Source organism: Phasianus colchicus, chromosome 5 (genome assembly GCF_987193195.1).
Source record: "Phasianus colchicus chromosome 5, bPhaCol1.hap1.1, whole genome shotgun sequence".
Lineage (NCBI taxonomy): Eukaryota > Metazoa > Chordata > Aves > Galliformes > Phasianidae > Phasianus > Phasianus colchicus.
The window spans coordinates 57,545,247-57,563,866 of record NC_143440.1 but is presented as its reverse complement, the minus strand read 5'-3'; the positions used below and the strand labels follow the sequence as shown (position 1 = coordinate 57,563,866).

At 38.8% G+C, this 18,620-nt stretch overlaps 1 protein-coding gene and 1 non-coding gene across 5 annotated transcripts in view; one reads left to right on the top strand and one right to left on the bottom strand.

The window, feature by feature from the left end:
* The window catches only part of WDHD1 (WD repeat and HMG-box DNA binding protein 1), a 30,603-nt gene that overhangs the window by 11,462 nt on the left and 521 nt on the right, over positions 1-18,620 (bottom strand). For all 4 annotated transcript variants that reach the window (XM_031605426.2, XM_090141904.1, XM_031605427.2 and 1 more), the window contains exons 2-16: positions 18,425-18,513; positions 16,884-16,995; positions 14,061-14,212; positions 12,270-12,381; positions 11,910-11,960; positions 9,450-9,545; positions 7,670-7,762; positions 7,131-7,237; positions 4,633-4,768; positions 3,899-4,094; positions 3,496-3,689; positions 2,698-2,882; positions 1,324-1,565; positions 720-857; positions 288-444 (exon numbers count right to left, since the gene is read on the bottom strand). In XM_031605426.2, the coding sequence (XP_031461286.2) occupies positions 288-444; positions 720-857; positions 1,324-1,565; positions 2,698-2,882; positions 3,496-3,689; positions 3,899-4,094; positions 4,633-4,768; positions 7,131-7,237; positions 7,670-7,762; positions 9,450-9,545; positions 11,910-11,960; positions 12,270-12,381; positions 14,061-14,212; positions 16,884-16,995; positions 18,425-18,501 (2,048 nt within the window). In that variant the 5' untranslated portion in view covers positions 18,502-18,513. The remainder of the gene's footprint in view (positions 1-287; positions 445-719; positions 858-1,323; positions 1,566-2,697; positions 2,883-3,495; positions 3,690-3,898; positions 4,095-4,632; positions 4,769-7,130; positions 7,238-7,669; positions 7,763-9,449; positions 9,546-11,909; positions 11,961-12,269; positions 12,382-14,060; positions 14,213-16,883; positions 16,996-18,424; positions 18,514-18,620) is intronic.
* TRNAG-UCC (transfer RNA glycine (anticodon UCC)) lies at positions 5,883-5,954 on the top strand. The gene has a single exon. It is a non-coding gene; the product is annotated as a tRNA-Gly (tRNA).

The window sequence follows — 18,620 nt, the reverse complement described above, 5'->3', positions numbered from 1 at the left end:
ATAGGCAAAGTGCAGTCTTACAAATGTGCCTGCATCAGAGACATGTGATTTCATAACAAAGTGCACGTGCCTGTCAGCCAAGGCAAGAAGCTAATATTAGTTTGCTATGCATTATAAAACTAAGAGTTTATTCAAAACAAACTTAGTAATGAAACATCCATGCTGATTTACATTCATGAACTAGATCCATTACTGTGTATAAATTATCTGTTTTAGTAAAGCTTATTTCCAGTTTCTCTTACTAGGAGGTAAGACAAACGGAGCATTTCCCTTGGGGTATATCTGACCTGAGCTGCTGGGGGTTTTCATGGATGCCAACGACCCAGTAATGATCAGATTTTCCTTTGCAATGCTCTCGTGTGTTACACACTGGAATCCAAGTGTTCCCAAGTCCTCGGTTCAACATCCTCACAATTCCCTCAGAATCTACGTAACACGGGGTACCTGTTAGATACAAATGCAGAGCATTATTCTGACAGGCAACTAATTATGACGTGGCTGAGTTTGAACTGGTGGATACTGCTGGGAAATGACGTTTTACATAACTCAAATTCAATATCCTCTCACCCGAACAGCGCGATCTCACTGGCAAACTGCTTTCGTTAGAAAGAAGCGCCACCTTCTGACAGCCAGTGCTACTGCCAGGGAACTGATCCCAGTTCAGGGCTTTAATTACATTTATTTTATTAATTTTATTTGCGTTTCATTTAATTTCATACCTTCTGCTGAAAATCCAGCCCACACCAAATAGGACTTCTTTGTAAGAGAAAGAGGGTCTCCATGCAAAATTTGTTTCTTCTTCTTTCCTAGCTCCATCAGCTGTACTCCAAGGCACTGGTCTCCATCAAATCCAGTACCTAGGAAGAAGTTGTTCAAAGACTATGTTAGAAAGCAAATGGTCTTTGTCTCTTGGCTAGATTTAGGTAACTTCTGAATCAAAAGTTAAGTCTAAGGCGGTGTTATTCACAAATAACTACCAGACGAGATTACTTGTCCCTTTGGATGTACAAAGTATGCATAACAACTAGTTCCTTAATTTCCTCGAGTAATTAATCATGGCATGACTGAAACCTAAACTCAATCTATTTGTGTTACTGTTATAAAATTCTCCTGTTCCCCACAAGTTAATCTAGGCATCCCAATATAAAACATATGCTTTACTGCCAGATGCCAAAGACCTACAGGTTGTGACTGTCATCAAGAAAACAAGGAGGAAAAGTAAAATACTTCTGATGGCTACACAAATACAGCATATGAAGCCAGTAACAGACAAGGAATGAAAACACAAACTCAGCACATAAAAAGGACAGAAGGAAGAAATACCTCTGTGATAAATAATCATCAGCTGCTCTCCATGTCCTGCCATAGACACCACTGGACCTGGGAGACAGAATATCTCTTTCTGAACTCCTCCAACTGTAAACAGTCGAACCAGCAAGGCACTAGTGGCACAAGCAGCCCAGCCCTGACCTAGACAGATAGCTTCAATATCTTCATCCTTTGGCATATCTACTGTCCACTCCTTGTTTGCATCCCAGGAGCTAAAATAAATGCAGTGGAGTTTGCTGAAAGAGAGAAAAAGAACAACAGGTAAGTATTTAAACAAGAAAAAATAAATAAAATATCTGAAAATATCTGAAAATGCACTTCAACTACACTAACAAAATATGTTTGTATCAGAGACCTTGAATCTGTGACTCTCATGGAAAGGAACAATGTCATCCTACAGATTACAAGATTTGCAAAGCCCTGCTCTTACTATTCAAAAACTGAAGAATCAACTTGAACTCCAGCACTGTAGATTTAGAACCTTGAAGCATGAGATACATTAGAGGTCTGAGAGGAGATTTTTAGATGAAAATAGACAAGTGTTGTGCTTAATTAGCATTAACAAGAATTGAAAGTGTTCAGTACTCCTGACTACAAGCATTTAATACATCTTTGTCAAATCATGCTATCCTTCAGGAGAAAAAAAAATGGGAACTTTGGTTCTGACATCTTAATAATTGAAAATTGTCTGTAACCAATTCACAGACACCATTATTTTTGATAGATAACTCACATGTTCACCTCACTTTGGAAAAAAAAAAGTTCAAAGTCAGATAATCAATACATACAAATAATACTCTCGAAGGCAAAGATTGCTTTTCAGCCTGTCACAGTGCTGTATGTGCCAGAATAAGCAAAAAGTTCTTCCTTCAAGATATTTCTACAAAAAAAAAAAACAACCAAAAACCAGCAACAGTTGCTGCTGCTCTTAAATGTTCTTAAGCTCTTCACATTATAATTTTTCTTCTAAGACTGTGGGTATCTCCAAACATCTCTCCTTAGCAACGCTATGAAAAGAAATAGTACAGAGCTCACAATTTATCATTGATCTGAGCAGACTGAAAGACTATTGTTCACATTTACAATTTCCTTTGTGCTAACAATGCATGTACTTTCTGGTATATATGAGTTTGGGAAAAAAGAAAAAAAAGGATTTGAAGAAAATCCACAGGAAACAAAATACATCTTTAAATATCTTGAAGATTGCACGTGGGTGGATGTGAAAAATCTCCTCAAAAGCAGCCCCATAAATAAAAGAACAAGATCAAAAGCCAAAAATCTAAATTGAAGTGCTAAAAGCTGAGATATATGAAACGTGGTAAGTGTAATTCCATACTACAAGTTTGGCAGGGCAAAGCCATGGCTTACCTTGCGAGTTCCTCTGTACTCTCACATGCTAGTAAAATAGCTTCAGTAGAGAGGTCAGCCATGGTGTGATTCAGGGAGTTAGGCAGGTGTGTGGCATGATGTATGGAGGTATCATGGAATTCTATATCAATAGCGTTGTCTTGTTCATCGTTGTAACAACGAATGATACCAACAGAATTCCAAACCTATTAAAAAGAAATAAAATTGCCCATCGTATTGACTGCCCTCAAATAGCCTACTGTAAGATAACCATCTGAACCAGTAATAGGTGGGAAACTGGAAGAAGGCTGAAGAGTTAAATAGACAGGTCTGTTTTAGTTTCTAAAACAGCTCAACTAGGTCAAAAAACAGTTCTGTTCTCATTGCTTAGCCATATTTCTCTTTACAGAATAAAATGTTAACAGCTTGCAGTTATAAAGAAATAATGAATGATGAATGTACAAGTCTTAAAAGTACAAAAATATCCACAAATTTTGACTAAAAAGGAAGTTCAAAACAGATTCGTTTGACTTCCACAGCACAGGTACAAACTGTATTTCTGTCTTGAAGCCAAATATTTACTTCTACATCAAAAGCAACCCAAACACAAGGCATAAAATTACGCAGTCTGCATTAACACAAAGCCTACTTTTTACTAGTTAGCTTCACACTGTGAAGCATTAAAAAAAAAAAAAAAAAAGGAAGAACAAAACCACAACATACAAATGTAGATTTGGGAAAGATCAGATTAAGATCAAGCAAAACCAGGACAATATTAAAACAACTACATCTACATAACCACACAGAAGTGAGATTTACCATGAACCGGTGCATGAGATGTACAGGAGTGGAGCCAGACTGGAATGGCTTTTGCCTGGGAGTTGGCCTTGGCCCATCATAGAAAGGCTGCTGTGTAGATGATGTTGGCAAAGCTGGAAAGCCACCAATCTGATCATCATCATCATCCTCTTCTTTTTCAAGTAGATTGGAATTAGCTTTTATCATTCCAATATCTAAAAGTTTCAAACACATACATATATATGGATATCTTCCAAGTATTATTATTATTACAGCAGAAAATAGGTAAAAATATTAAAACAGTGAAAACTTATCTGGAAAAATAAGACAGAATGTAGGTAAATAGATGATGCCAAGAAAGGATGCTAAGAAACTGTTTTAATAACAGCACTACAGAGCTCTGGAAAATTAGCTTATTCTTTACCTAATGAGTTATCATCATCATCAATTATTGCCCGTCTTGGATGGCCTGATGTTGGCATAAGGTCATCATCATCACCATGATCTTCATTAGCTCCAGCATTTGGGGAAGACTGTGGTTCAATCATATCTCCATTTAAATAGTCGTCATCATCTCCATCAAAGAGATCTTCGTAGTCTTTCGTAACGGTACTGGCAACCTAAAACCATGTTATCAATTATAATTAATTATCAGTTGATAATTATTAACTATTTTTATTATTATTAGCAATTCTAATTCCTTCCAGTATATAAAGGAGGCCTATGGAAAATCCGGAGAGGGACTTTATCAAAGTGTAGCGATAGGACAAGGGGTAATGGTTTCAAACTAACAGAAGGTAGATTTAGATTAGGCATTAGGAAAAAATGCTTAACTATGATGGTGATGAGGCCGTGGCACTGCCCAGAGCTGTGGCTGTCCCACCCCTGGAGGTGCTCAGTGCCGTGCTGGATGGAGCCCTGGGCAGCCTGAGCTGATGGGAGGTGTCCCTGCCCATGGCAGGGGTTGGAACCAGACGGTCTGGTCATTTTCAACCCAAACCATTCTGTGGTTCTATGATTACATCTTCTTTTGAATACAGAATTCAAGGAATGAATTCATGCACAAGAGTGAGCTTTCAACACTCAGTAGAGAACGTTTCATGCAATTTGATGACATAAACCATCACTTCAATGTAAGAAATAATTGGTGCTGATCACCTTGTCGTTTGGCTTCTTTCCACCACCGATATCCTCCCACAGTCCCAGATTTCCTTCAGTATCTGTATAAGCTATTTGCTCATATTTGGGATGCCACGCCAGTCCGCAAATCGAATAACTTTTCTCATGCTTCATCCTAAAAAGAACATGAAAATTCCCTATTTTTATTAAGACTCAGAGCAGAAACACCCTCAAGTTATTGGAAGCAGTGGTGATACTAATGAAAATAACATAAATATATATATACAGATAATAAAATAATTAATAAATTACCTTTGGAATAAATAGCTACTCTAAAAAATACAGCAGATCTTCCTTTTCTATGGAGGAAATTATTTAAGCTTTAAAATCAATCAGAATCATATTCATAAAACAACAGCTTCCTGATGCATGCAGAATACCAAGTAATTTCCCAGCAGACAATATGTTCCAGAACCATCCAGTTATAAAAAGAACATTCGGCTGTTTCTCTTGCACCAAATTGATGATTTAGTCCTTTATCTTCTCCTCCCTTTATTCTCACAAAACAATCCTCCCATGAATTATTTACATGATGTCTTTAAGGCCTTACATATGCACTAGAGTAACAATCATGTTTCTGACTCAAGATATTCAGACAGATAAAGCCTCCCTTCTGTTCCTCACTGTAACTAACCAAGATAAAGTTCTATTTGTCCTTTTTCTGCCTTCTGACTTACTGACATGTCAGTATTTCTCCTCAGTTGCATCTTACTGCCAACAATCTTGAACTTTGTAACTTGGAGATCTGATTCCATCAAAACTATTCTTTAATCAATTAGAAGATTAAAATGTAATAAAAAAATAATGCCTTTGAAATGCTTCCAGATTCTTTTAGCTATGCACACTACATATGGTGGGGGAAAGCAAAGCAACGCCACTTTCCTATCTGACAGACATCAGTGGAAGTTGCTTCCTGGCAGAACATGGGAATGATATGGCAGCCCCTGAATATCCATCAGCACAAGAAATTAGGTATTAGTATGCCTCACCCAAATTGCATAAGGGAAGAGCCCTCCTCTTGCTTCCTTGCTCAAGCCTAACCTGAACATCGGCCCTGCATCACAGCAGGGACCACCCAGACCTGACACCACTCTTCCAACCTGTGCTTGCTTGTGTTCTCCCTCTCTCCTGATGTGCTTGCAGAGACCATCTATAAGATCAGATAGATGGGATTTTTTAGCTTAAGCCTTTATTTTGCTGCCTCCTGGAGTTCTTGCTAGCGCAGCACAGCGTTGGTGGTATAGTGGTGAGCATAGCTGCCTTCCAAGCAGTTGACCCGGGTTCGATTCCCGGCCAACGCAATTTGCATTTTGGGTTCTGGAATCCTCAAAGCCCTGAGTTGGATGACTGTGACCTGTAGTGACAATAAAATCCCAGCCAACCCCAAATTTGTGTGGGATTTGTTGCTCTACCTAATGCATATAAGCCTATGGGGCTCAATGGGATTCATCCCACGATACTCAGAGAGCCAGCTGATGTCAGCCTGAGACCTCTCTCAATTACTTTTCAATGGTCTTGGAAATCTGGAGAGGTCCCAGAAGCTGGCAGATGTCCCAGGTTTTAAGAAGCACAAGAAAGGAGAACCTGGTAATTACAGGACTGTCAGTCTCACTTCAGTGCCTGGTTAAATTATGGAGATTATTCTGGGAGTTACTGAAAAACACTTGAAAGACAATGTAGTCATTGGTCACAGCCAACACGGGCTTCAAAGGAGAAAGCACTGCTTGATAAACTTAATTTCCCTTCATGAAAAGGTTGTCCACCTAATTGACAAACGGAAGCCAATAGATGTGATCTTTCTGGATTTTAGCAAAGTTTTTGATACTGTTTCTCACTTCTGAACAAAATGCCCAACATACAGCTAGACAAGTACAAAACACACAGGGTGAACAAGTGGCTGATGGCTCAACTCAAAGGGTTACAGTAAATCTCTTCAATGTTTTTATAAATGATCTGGACACACACTCAAATGCATAGTAGTTAAGTTTGTGGATGATACCAAATTAGGAGGAGCTGTGGACTGGGGTCTCTGCTCTCTGGTGACAGCAATTAGACCTAAGGGAACAGAATGGAGCTGTGTCGGGGGAAGGTCAGGTAGAGATTAGGGAGAGGTTCTGCACCAGAGAGTGGTGGGCATGTAACAGGCTGCCCAGGACAGAGGGCATGGCCCCAAGCTGCTGGAGCTAAAAGAGCATTTGGGCAATGCACTCAGACATAGGGTGATTTTTGGTGGTACTGTGTGGAGACAAAGGGCTGGGACTCGATGATCCCTGTGGGTCCCTTCCAACAAGGGATGCTCTGTGATTGTACGGTTTGCAGTGGAACTTTAGCAGAAAGTTTACTGTTTCACCCTGTAAATCTCCATTAGACTAATCAGTGGTTCTCAGTTTGCACAAATAAGTTTTAAGGAGGAGATATAACAGTTCTATTTTAACAAAAAGTATGAATTATGGAGACTGTGGAACAGCACTACATACCTCTCTATGCACTCCTGGGTTTCCACTTTCCACACCACTATATTCCCATTCACACTTCCAGCTGCCAGGTACTGCCCACAGGGAGACCACACCACAACATTCAAGGGCTAGGAAAAAGGAAAAATTATAGGGAGAAAAAGTATTACCAATACACACAAAGTATTCATGTTCTGAAGCATAAAATGGTTTAAGAAAAACAATATCTTCAGCAAACCACATCCAGCTTCCCAAACTAGAACTGCCTTCAGAAAGTTCCCAGCAAAACCATTCTTTAAAGACAGCACACTTACTCTCCTTCAGAATACTCAACTTCTGTCACTAAATGCTGTAATACAAACCATGTCAAACAACCCATGACAAAAAACAGAGACACATAGACAAGTTTGACACTCATCTCTTGCCTTGGTTTCTGACATCAAGTTAATAGGATCAGAAATGAAAGTGGGAAGGGAAAAAAATCTTATGCAGAAGGTAAATTTCTAGCTGAAGAACACTGAAGAGTATGGAAGATTTAGCAAGCAACTGTTTTGTGTACCTACCTGTGTGATGGAAGTATCTGATAGATCAATTTGATTATCCCAGGTTTCTCTTCTGTATAGTTTAACAACTTTGTCTACAGGAATTGCCAGCAGCTGTTGAAAGAAAACAAGAATAAGGCAATTTGGAACAAGTTATCTTTCAAGAAAACTGCAAAACCAAAAAGCATAGCTTCTTCATTCAAAAGTGTTACAGTAGTGTCTGCCTACATATCCAGCAGTTCTCTTGGCATCCTCACAATACCAACTGAGAAAGTAAAGAATGCTGAAACAATCCTGAATTACAAGGTTCTTTAATGCTTTTCATACACAACACAGCAAAGAATGTTTGTTTTTATTTTAATCTTCATTTATTTCTGGAAGAAAACTGATGACAGCTGCAACATAAGGTTCTAAGTTCTTATTTATGTAACAGCTAAGAAACACAAATAAATAAATTTCAGTGCTCTGAGCACAAGTCTTATGTTCTCCCTTTTCTTTTCTCCCCATCTCTCTTTTTATCAGATGACAATTTCTCTACAAATCTTACTTGAACACCTTGTTCCTGAAATAGTCCATTTGGTATTTAGCAAACCTGCATAGCTGTTACTGCCTGTTTACTTCATAGGATTTGTGTGTTAGTTGGTTTTGTTTATTTTTAAAGAGATTTCTAATAATCTGCTTTATAATAGGAGTGAAGCAGCTGTTTACATTTGTGTGTCTGCGTGAAGAATTCATGTAAACATTAAAGTGTGTGCTTTTATGCAATATGTGTACAAAGTAACCTGTGCTTTAAGTGACATTCTGTCTCTCACAGAAGAGTCATCCATAATGCTAGCTATTTCAGAGAGTGGACACGTGCAGACAGTGCTCACAAAAGGCTAAGTTGGGGAAATAGAAGATTATTCAAGTCAGAACTGTGAGAAACAACTGGCAAACACTCCTTAGACCCTGCATACTAGAATGTCAATAGTTTGACAGAACCTATTATTCATCCTTCCAGACAGCAGGCAAGAACAAAAGCCACCAAGCAATTTTTCCCAAATTACCACCTTTTGCTCAATTCACTGTCCTTTACTTAAAGTATGATGTGGCATGCCTCATTTCATACAGGTTTGAATTTATTTGCTCCTCTCTCCTTTGTGTTACCAGCTGGGGCAGGTGTGCTCTAGGTTATATGATACAAAGGCATCTACACAGCTATGCAAACTTCCCTCCTCCTTACCCTCTTTTTGGTAAGTGATCTGTACATAGTGCTCTTGCATCAGTACATGTACAATGCACTGAATACATAATATGTATTATTGTCAGCACTACCATTACCCACAACAGCACTAACTCTGTTCTTCAGCTGAAAAGAGTCATAGAACAGTTTGGGTTGGAGGGGACCTTAAAGATCACCCAGTTCCAACTTTCCTACCACTACATCAGGAACAGTTTACTACTTATGTGACATTTGCAGAGCAAGATCACTAATTGATAAAATTTACCAAGAGAGAGACTGAACTCGTTTGACGCTCTGTTGTGAACAATTAGGTCATTTCCCTCATGCACAATGTTCCTTCCTACTCAGCACAATGTGACTGTTCAACATTGTTTTGGGCTGACAGATGGACTACTGCCAAACACAGTCTGGCACTTAAGCGAGCAAACACTTCCAAGTTTTTGTTTTTCCTAAAAGTGAACTTCACCCCAAATATTTTCCTTACTCTCTGGAGCTGGAATTTGGACTTGCCTGGATTGAGTTCTACTGTACAAAGAGAAACGAAGGATTAAGATGTGGCTACAACAATCTGTCACTTACCTTGCCACTGCCAGGTTGCCAGGCAAGCCTGCATATCGATTTAGCATTTATCACATCATTACATTTCTGCAGCAGCAGCCAGTTTGTCACACATGTCTGAAAACAAAATATTCAAAAATGAGTTCTCCAGTTCTATGAAAATCTACTGTATTTTTAAAACCTTTAAAAGAGAGCGGTGAGGTGCTGGAACAGGCTGCACTGAGAGGCTGTGGGTGCCCCGTCCATCCCTGGAGGTGTTCAAGGCCAGGTTGGATGGGGCCCTGGGCAGCCTGGGCTGGTATTAAATGTGGAGGCTGGTGGCCCTGCATGTGGCAGGGGGGTTGGAGATTCATGATCCTTGAGGTCTCTTCCAACCCTGGCCATTCTGTGATTCTGTGGAAAAAGCTAAAAGGTAAAAAGGCATATAATTTTTAGAACTGAAATAAACTCCTTCATACAAGTACGTACTCCTTCAAAAAAAAGAAAATTATATTTATATATATATAAAAACACTGAAAAATACTTTGCCAATGTAGATCTGAAAATATTTAATTACAATGCAACTACTTATAAGTTAAGATTACAACAAAAGTATTTTTAATGACATACAGAACAAAAGAGCTCATACATTTAGGTTACAAAGAGAGAAATCTTGCCAAACTGATCTTGTCAAATCCAGACTGACTCTGGCAAGGTGACACACAGCAACCTGAATCTTACAATAGCAATGTAAAGATGAATTAATTGCTAAGTTCTCCTATTACAGCACAGATGACATACATCACTGCCACAGCCCCAGGACACAGCCTAAGTGCCCCAAAGGGCATCCACTGTCAGTATGAAATTCACATTAGAAGTATGTCTTTGTTTGAAAAAGTAGCAATTGCACAAGCAAAGTACATTCCCAATTACACTTACAGGAATAATTCTGCATGGATACTTAGTCCAGTCAATAATGGCATTTAGCAAAAATAATCCCATATGTATATGCAGAACTGCTTTATTATAGTGTTCACTTGAAACCTTCTTCTCAAGCTCTTTAGACTGCAAGGCCAGCAGAGACAGCAGGCTCACCAAATCTTATTTCTTATGTGCCCTGAACTAGTTGACACAAATATTGCTAAGCTGAGCCCAATGACTGTAATTCTTAAATATTATGTTCTTCAATCTGTGATTTACGTCCCTCTTTTGTGAGAAACTGCTGTGAAGTTTACAATGGATTTTTTTTGCTGTTGTTTTTTCTTTGTTTCTAAAAAATGGCATACTGAGTCCCTTCTCAATAGCCTTGTACTCACTACAACATGGCCCCATCTCCACAAATAAAAAAGAGCTGAAATGCAGCAATTTGAACCCCGAATCCTTGGCAAACTAGGTTTGTGTGCCATAGGCAGAGAGCAAGAGAGATGAAAGCACCACTGCACAAAGACCTCTACCAAAGGAAAATGGGCATCATCTCACTGAACACAGAATCACAGCATCATAGAATTGCCCAGGTTGGAAAAGACCTTAAAGATCATCAAGTCCAACCACAACCTAACCATGCTACCCTAACTGCCAAATCAGGTTTTTAAACACATCCAGGGCTGGTGACTCAATCACCCTGGGGAGCCTATTCCAATGCTTAACAACCCTTTCTGTAAAGAAGTTTTTCTTGATAGCCAACCTAAACTCACCCTGGTGCAACTTGAGGCCATTTCCCCTCATCCTGTCACAAGTGAGAAAAGACCATGGCATGTGAAATCCAAATCCCTTCCTAAATCCAAGTCAAGGAAGCCACCAGTCAGTCTGAAAATTGATCAGTAATTCACAGAAAGCTCAGGAAAGGTAAATGAAAACAAAACACACCTAGACAATGGTTCATTAGCATAAAGTTTACTCTTTAACCCTAAAAGCAACAGATGATATTCTGAAAACCTGGTATCCCTGCTCATGGCTGGGGAGCAGGGACTAGATTATATTTAAGGCCCCTTCTGACCCAAACCACTCTATGATTCTGTAATTCTAAGAAAAATAGGAATCCAGTGTTGTTACCTTTGCACAGAGGGTTATTTTTGAATATGCTGAGGATGAAATACATGATGTTGACCAATTAAGAAAGATGGACAGAAGAAAAATCAGGGATTCCAAAGGATAACAGCCCAGAGCCCAGGCAGCATTTCACGCTCCAGCTTAGAGTTTCTCCCAGAAATAGATTCTATAAAGCATTCTATAAAGTACAGTCAAATTTCTTACTAAAGAAAGCCACTATTCAACATACAGCATGCCTTCTTTCAGGTGTTTTAGAGTATAGCTACTCTTTTATATGCATATGAACTCCCTATATAAACAGTTCTTGTAAATACTGTCAGCTGTTACTGATAACATATAAAAAGATACGCAGCATTTATTCCCAGCAGGGTTATTCCAGTCCATTTCTTTTTGCTGTCTGTGAAATCCCTGTTTTCCCACAAAACACTTAACTCAAAAAGAAATGCCTTTTACCTGATCTTCCACTTTCCATACTCTGACAGAACCATCGCAGCTTGCTGATGCCTACGGAAGAGAATTTTGCAAATGAACTAAAATCCTATAACCAACAATACAGATAAAGAATGCATAAGCACTTTTAAAAAGAAAACCTTCCTGTTTGAAGTGGTTTAAGACTTAAAACTTTCTGTCAAATCATCTTGGTAATTCCAAGTAGTTTCAGTAGTTAACTGAAACAAAGAAATTTATGTGCCCGCTCACTGTTGGTTCTGTTTCTTTGTTCATTTTACTAAAAAAATATTTCTTTTTTTTTTTTTTTTTTCTCATAGGGAAAAGGAAATTCAAGGTAGACAGTAAACAAGAAAGTATTTTTACCAGATAAATGTCCATGGGGTCAAAAGACAGGCTTAAAACAGGAGCATCATGTCCTCGGAATGTTTTCTGCTTGCTGCTATCAGCCACCTCCACAACTTTGATCATGAAGTCACTGTAGATTACAATGGCACAGAGATAAAAGCATTAACACTGGTATCAATGGTGACAGAGTATTTGTTTGCAGTAATAAATATTAAATTGGACAACAGTTATCTGCTGGGAAGTACAACCTAAAGGAGAAGAGTCTCAATGTTTGTTATAATAAGAGCAAGGACAGATTATCTTCATCAAAAGATAATTTTTGTTCAAATGAAAGTTCATAAAATATGGTTGAAGATATGGCATACATACAGACCACACAGCTGTTAAACACAGTATTTTATGAACTTTAGGGAAAACTTGTGCTTAGATACCAGAAAGTTTACTTTACAAAAAATACCTGGGACTCACATTTATTATAAACAATTCTCTTGGTCAAAAAAGGTAGAACAATTGCTTCATCTTGTAAAATTGTTAACAAGATTATTAACAAGATTATTAACAAGATTATTTATTTACTTTTTTTTTTCAACTTTATTCCCTCCTTCAAAATTACAAACATTGCTATAGTTGAATTCAAAGTAGCCATGCTAATAACTTCTAAGCCAAAGAGCTCCTGTCAGAATCTTTCGGTACTGTTCCCTGTGCTATTTCACTGCTACATTTTCAAAGGGGAATTTAATTTTGGGCACTCATTTTATAAGATTAGCCATTCCTTTAACTACATTAAGCTTACACAAAACTGAAGTGTACAGACTTCATGTAAAAACTGAGAAATGTGTGATAACAAAAGCAATTCTTAGCTGTACTCCCCTATACCACAGCTGTCATCCTTCTTCAGTGTGTTAAAGATCTCATCAAGGGGTGAGCTCAATTTTACAACATCTTATCATGTGAGGGCCCTGACCAGGCTATAGAAGTACTGATTTGGGGGTAAAAGTTTTTGGAAGCAGAAGGAATTTGCTGTCTGCTTTATCTCTCAAATCAAAGTCATATCCTGGGGCAGAGCTGTTCCCTCAGAAATGAGCACTGGCAAAGAGCCCAAATTCATGATCTCTGTCAGATTTAGAGATTAGAGCAGTTACTGTCCCCAGCTGTCCAGTCTCCCACTTTTGGTGGAGCTGGCATGTCTGCTCTGCAGCTGCCAGACTTTACAGCCCAGCATATCAATCCAAACTGCTTTCTAGTTCACACTTCGAGGAGGCAGGCAGCAGATGTAACATTCAGCCATCTCTGCTGCGGGGATGGAGGACAAATTCCAACAGAGAAGCAAGCAGGCAGTCTGGGTTAACTACACTGCCTAAAAAGCTCATCAGATCAGAACTCAGCCAACTTCTGCATGTGTGCATACACTTGCCACATTACGATGCTGATGAGACAGGACATTATCTTTAGCACACAGTAACAAAATCCTTGATGCTGCAGTGAGATCCATATGGGCGAACACTTGTGCTTTTGCATTACAGGACTGAAAGCTGAAAACATTCAAAGCTCTTCAAGAGCAGGAATTATTTCACAACACCACACTTCCTCTTAAAACTATTTAGTGGATCAAATGCCTCCCAGAGAATTGCTGCTTAACAGTTCTTTTCATTCATTCCCCCACTGCCACCATTCCTGGAAGGCATTATGCATTACTTTAAAACCCTCAGAGGAATGTGGATTAATAATCCCATTAGTAAAAATCACTGTGTGAGGAAGTTGCCACACTTTGAACGACAGCAATGCCTTTCTCTATGATGCACACATTACCTAGATCCAGCAGCAATTCTGGTACCATCACTATTAAAGACAACGTGGTTTGCATTCATGGTAAAACGAGTAAGGATGCCATCTGGAGCTCCCTCAGGAAACGTGTGTATCTGAACAGTGTTGTTTGATACTGCTGTGATCAATCTGCCATTCTAAAAAGAGAAAAGAAACAACAAACAACAACATAATATATACTGGTGAAACCACATTTATGCCCAAGGAGACAAAGAATTGAGTTGATGTTCCCAGTATTTGGGATTAGCTTTAGTAGTTCCAAAAGACAAGTGACAACAAGAGTAGTGGGGGAAATACTCTTTTACCTTGTATTTCTTCCATTAGAAATACAGAGTAGCACAATGACTTTAATACTTTCTCACATTAAAAAAATCTACTTAAAAACTAATACAATGATTCTCTTTGTTTCAGTACTGTAGAAATACACCCCAGTTGTTTCAGTACACTTAAAATTCATGATGTTAACTATACGGCAATTTACTTTATCAAGACCTTCCCAACTTAAGTTCTTTGCTGTGAGAGTGGTGAGGTGCTGGAACAGCTGCCCAGAGAGGCTGTGGATGCCCCGTCCATCCCTGGAGGTGTTCAAGGCCAGGTTGGATGGGGCCCTGGGCAGCCTGGGCTGCTATGAAATGTGGAGGTTGGTGGCCCTGCCTGTGGTGGGGGGTTGGAGCTTCGTGATCCTTGAGGTCTCTTCCAACCCTGGCCATTCTATGATTCAGTGATTCTGTAATTGTGTATTCACTAAAATAACAAATACCCTGAAAGGTCACTAATGAATTTCAAAGAACTGTCTGCCCTTCTTCAGTTGGATAGAAAAAAATACATCCTTTTAAAAAGGCAAAAAAGCTCTTAGAAAAGGAAGGATCTTGCATCCTGTTTAGATCAATATGCTACATCATCAGGAGAGGGCACCCTTGGACCAAACTTGACAGTTAAACATCACTAGGGAAAGATGAAAAGTTCATGAGCTTTGTCCTTTTCAGAAATAGAAGGGAGATGTCTACTACAAAATTATTCCAGGTTAAAATTGATTGCAAAACAAAGAAATAATTATCCTCTGCCTGGAACAGTAACGTCTTCCTGAAGTAGCAATATTATTCCTCACTTACATGCAGCAATAAGTTTTTGCAGAGTACTGAAAAATGCTGTATTTCTTTCTTATTTTTAAAGAAGCCTAAAGTTATAGTAACAATGCTGAAGAAAAGAAAGCAGTAGCCAGTGCTAAATAACCTGAGAAAATAAGAAAAACAAGAGATCAGAGCTAAAAGTCCTTTCCAGTAAACTAAGAACACATGACTGTTCCCACTGATGTCCAAAAATTACAACCAAGATGTTTCCCTCCTGTATTCATCACTAACTTTCACAATTGCTGACACTGATGAACTCATTCAAAATCCCCTCACTTTCTGTGTGAAACTGGAAGTAATTTGATGAAAACGCACTAGAAAGCAGTGGGTACTGGGGACTATGCACAAGTTATGTTAAAAGGAAGATACAAGGAATATAAGAAAAAGAAAAAAAATGTTCTAAGGTATAAATTCTGAGTATGTTTTCAAACGAATGGTTTTAAAATTTGTATAAATTCTCATTTATTTCATCTGTTAGACTCCCCTTCAAAACCACAAAGAGTTGAAAAGCAATTTTAAATTCTCCTTTATACCTGCAAACTTTATTTTATGATACCTGAAGAACAGATGGAGACTTCTAGAATTCCTCTCTGTCATAAAGACAACATTTTGGACCTTCTATTACTAACGTAACATAAGAATAATTGCACACAAAGGAATTTGTGTTAGAATTCTCAAGCTAAGAAGAAGTGTATTAAAAAGAATTACTTTCTATTATACAAATTTATAAAGATAACTTATTTACCTTCTTATTTACAATCACGGTTTCTAGATACACTACAAGGAACTGCCTTAACATTGAAATAAACAGAGCAGGCCATACTTCAAACAGCAGAACAAGTCAGTCAAGTGAAAGAAAAGCCTCTAATCTGTATCCTCTTAAATTAATTACTTTTAAAGACAAATCTTGTTCTTCTCCGACTCGGAAGGGAGGAGAAGGGACAAAGGAGAACAAAATGTCTGAAGAACATTCTGGTCTAGTATCAATTTTGAGAGCTAAATATCAACTAATTATTATACATATGTATATTATCAAAGCATTACCAGACACTGACTCAGGAAAGTAATTTTCTGATTAACAAATATTATAATTCCTTAGACCACAGAACAGAGCCACACAAAACAAGCTCTTTGCTTTCTATTTTCATATACCCTTCAACAGCAGTTCAGAGCCTCTGAGATGGGATGGTCAGAAGAACAGAAATCAGCTGCACCATAAACTGCTGGGAAACTTTTGGTGACTGACACTGTGAGAAAATACTGAAACAGTCCACAGAGTTCACTGAATAATTAGTTTAATCTGCTTGGTTTGTTTTTCAAAAAGGAGATCAAAGTCTGAAATAATTATAACTGACTGTGAGGGGAGAGGGGGAAAAAATAACATTACAGAAATTTGGTATAATGAATAATTCCTCTACGAGCCTACACGATGAAAAATGAATTGTTAGAAGTACTCTTGTTTACATGAAGTATTTAATTTAGCTAAAATATTCAACAATTCCAGAGGCTTTTTGAAGACAAATACACTGAAATGTGCTGCACACAGTATTATTCTTGCCTTTTTCCATATATTACCTCAATTTATGTTTTAATGTTACTTAAGTACACCAGGAGTATCTCAACAGACAGATATCAACATCAGCACAACACAATTTAACAGATCTGTTAATTACCATACCTTCAGAGCACATGAATAAGCCTTCTCTCCAACATTAATGGACTTTGGATCATCATCATCCAGGTTTTCCCAAATCCTAACATCTCCATCACTGCCGCAAGTTACGATGCAGCTGTTCAAAGACACAGGATTTGAACCAAATGAAAACGAAGTGTAGGGTTTTTTTTTACTGAGACACAATACATATAATTCATTGAACTCTATACTTAATGAACATGAAAAAAAATACAAATCTGGTAGCACAACACAGTGCTGGTGTCTCTGATAACCCACTAGGCCTGGTACTCACTGAACTGAACTTTACTTGTCAATCCATGCTTACCAGGATCTAGATGGAATTTTTCAGAGGACTGATTTCACTGCCAGCTGAACATTTAATTGCTTCTTAAGCCTCTGAAAATTTACCTTACAGCTGAGGGCAAAACTAAGAGCGTTAACACACACTTGACTTAAGTTTAACAAGCTTAGCATGTTTCAGACCTACAGAACCCATAAAAATATTAACATGGTGTTCAACTGTCAAGTTTGCTGGAAATAGATATAGCTTTGACTTCTTACAGCGTATGCAAACATATTTTCTTCCAAGATACATTTTGAGTCTATGAAATCACTTTTGTAAAAGAGAATATATAGAGAATGTTATACATATGTGTGCAGGGGTCGGCCTCTTTTCCCAGGTAACCAGTGAGAGGATGAGAAGTAATGGGCTTAAGTTGCACCAGGGGGGAGTCAGGTTGGATATTAGGAAACATTTCTGATCTAAAAGAGAGGTGAAGTACTGACATAGGCTGCCCAGGGAGGTGGTGGAGTCACCATCCCTAGAGATGTTTAAAAAGCATGGAAATGCACTATTAAAGAACACTGTTTAGTAGGCAATACTGGGGGTGATGGATGATCCTAGAGATCTTTTTCAAACTTAATGATTCTATATGTCCTACACACATACTGTTCTCAACAAAGACAAATAAAGGATGTGCCAGACCAAGCTAGCCCATAGATCCACCTTTCCAGTATTGCAGCTGGAAGAGAAAATTCTCAGAAATCAACAGATAGGAATGTGACCATCCATCCCCCAGATGGTCATAGAATTGCTTGAGTTGGAAGGGACCCTTCAAGGCCACCTGGTCCCACTCCCTGCAATAAATAGGGACACCCACAGCTTCAGCAGTTGCTTAGAGCCCCATCCAACCTGACCTTGGGTGTCTGCAGGGCCATCCACCACCTCTCTGGGCAACCTGTGCCAGTGCTTCACTGCCTTTACTGTAAAAAACGTCTTTCCTATGACCAATCTAACTCTCCCTCTTTTAGTTGGAAAACATTTCCCCTTTTCCTGTCACAACAGACCCCACTAAAGAATCTGTCCCCTTCTTTCTTACAGCCCTTTTAGATACCCAAAGCTGGCTTTCAGGTCTCCCTGGAGCCTTCCCTTCTCCATGCTGCACAGCCCCAGCCCTCAGCCTGTCCTCGCAGGGAGGTGTTTCATCCCTGGGATCATTTTTAAGATGATATTCTCCCCTTCTCTCTAAGAGTGGGGCACTTACCTGCCGCTGTCATCGAAGCACACGTCTGTGTGTCCCTCCGTGTGTCCGTACCGCATCGGCTTTTGTGATGACGGCATTTTTCTTCTTCCCTGTCAAACAAGGGCAGGAAATAACATCAATTTTTTTAAAGCAAGAATCACAGAATCACAGGAAGAAGCACCGACCTCTGTCAAGCACAGCTAATATCTCACAGCGG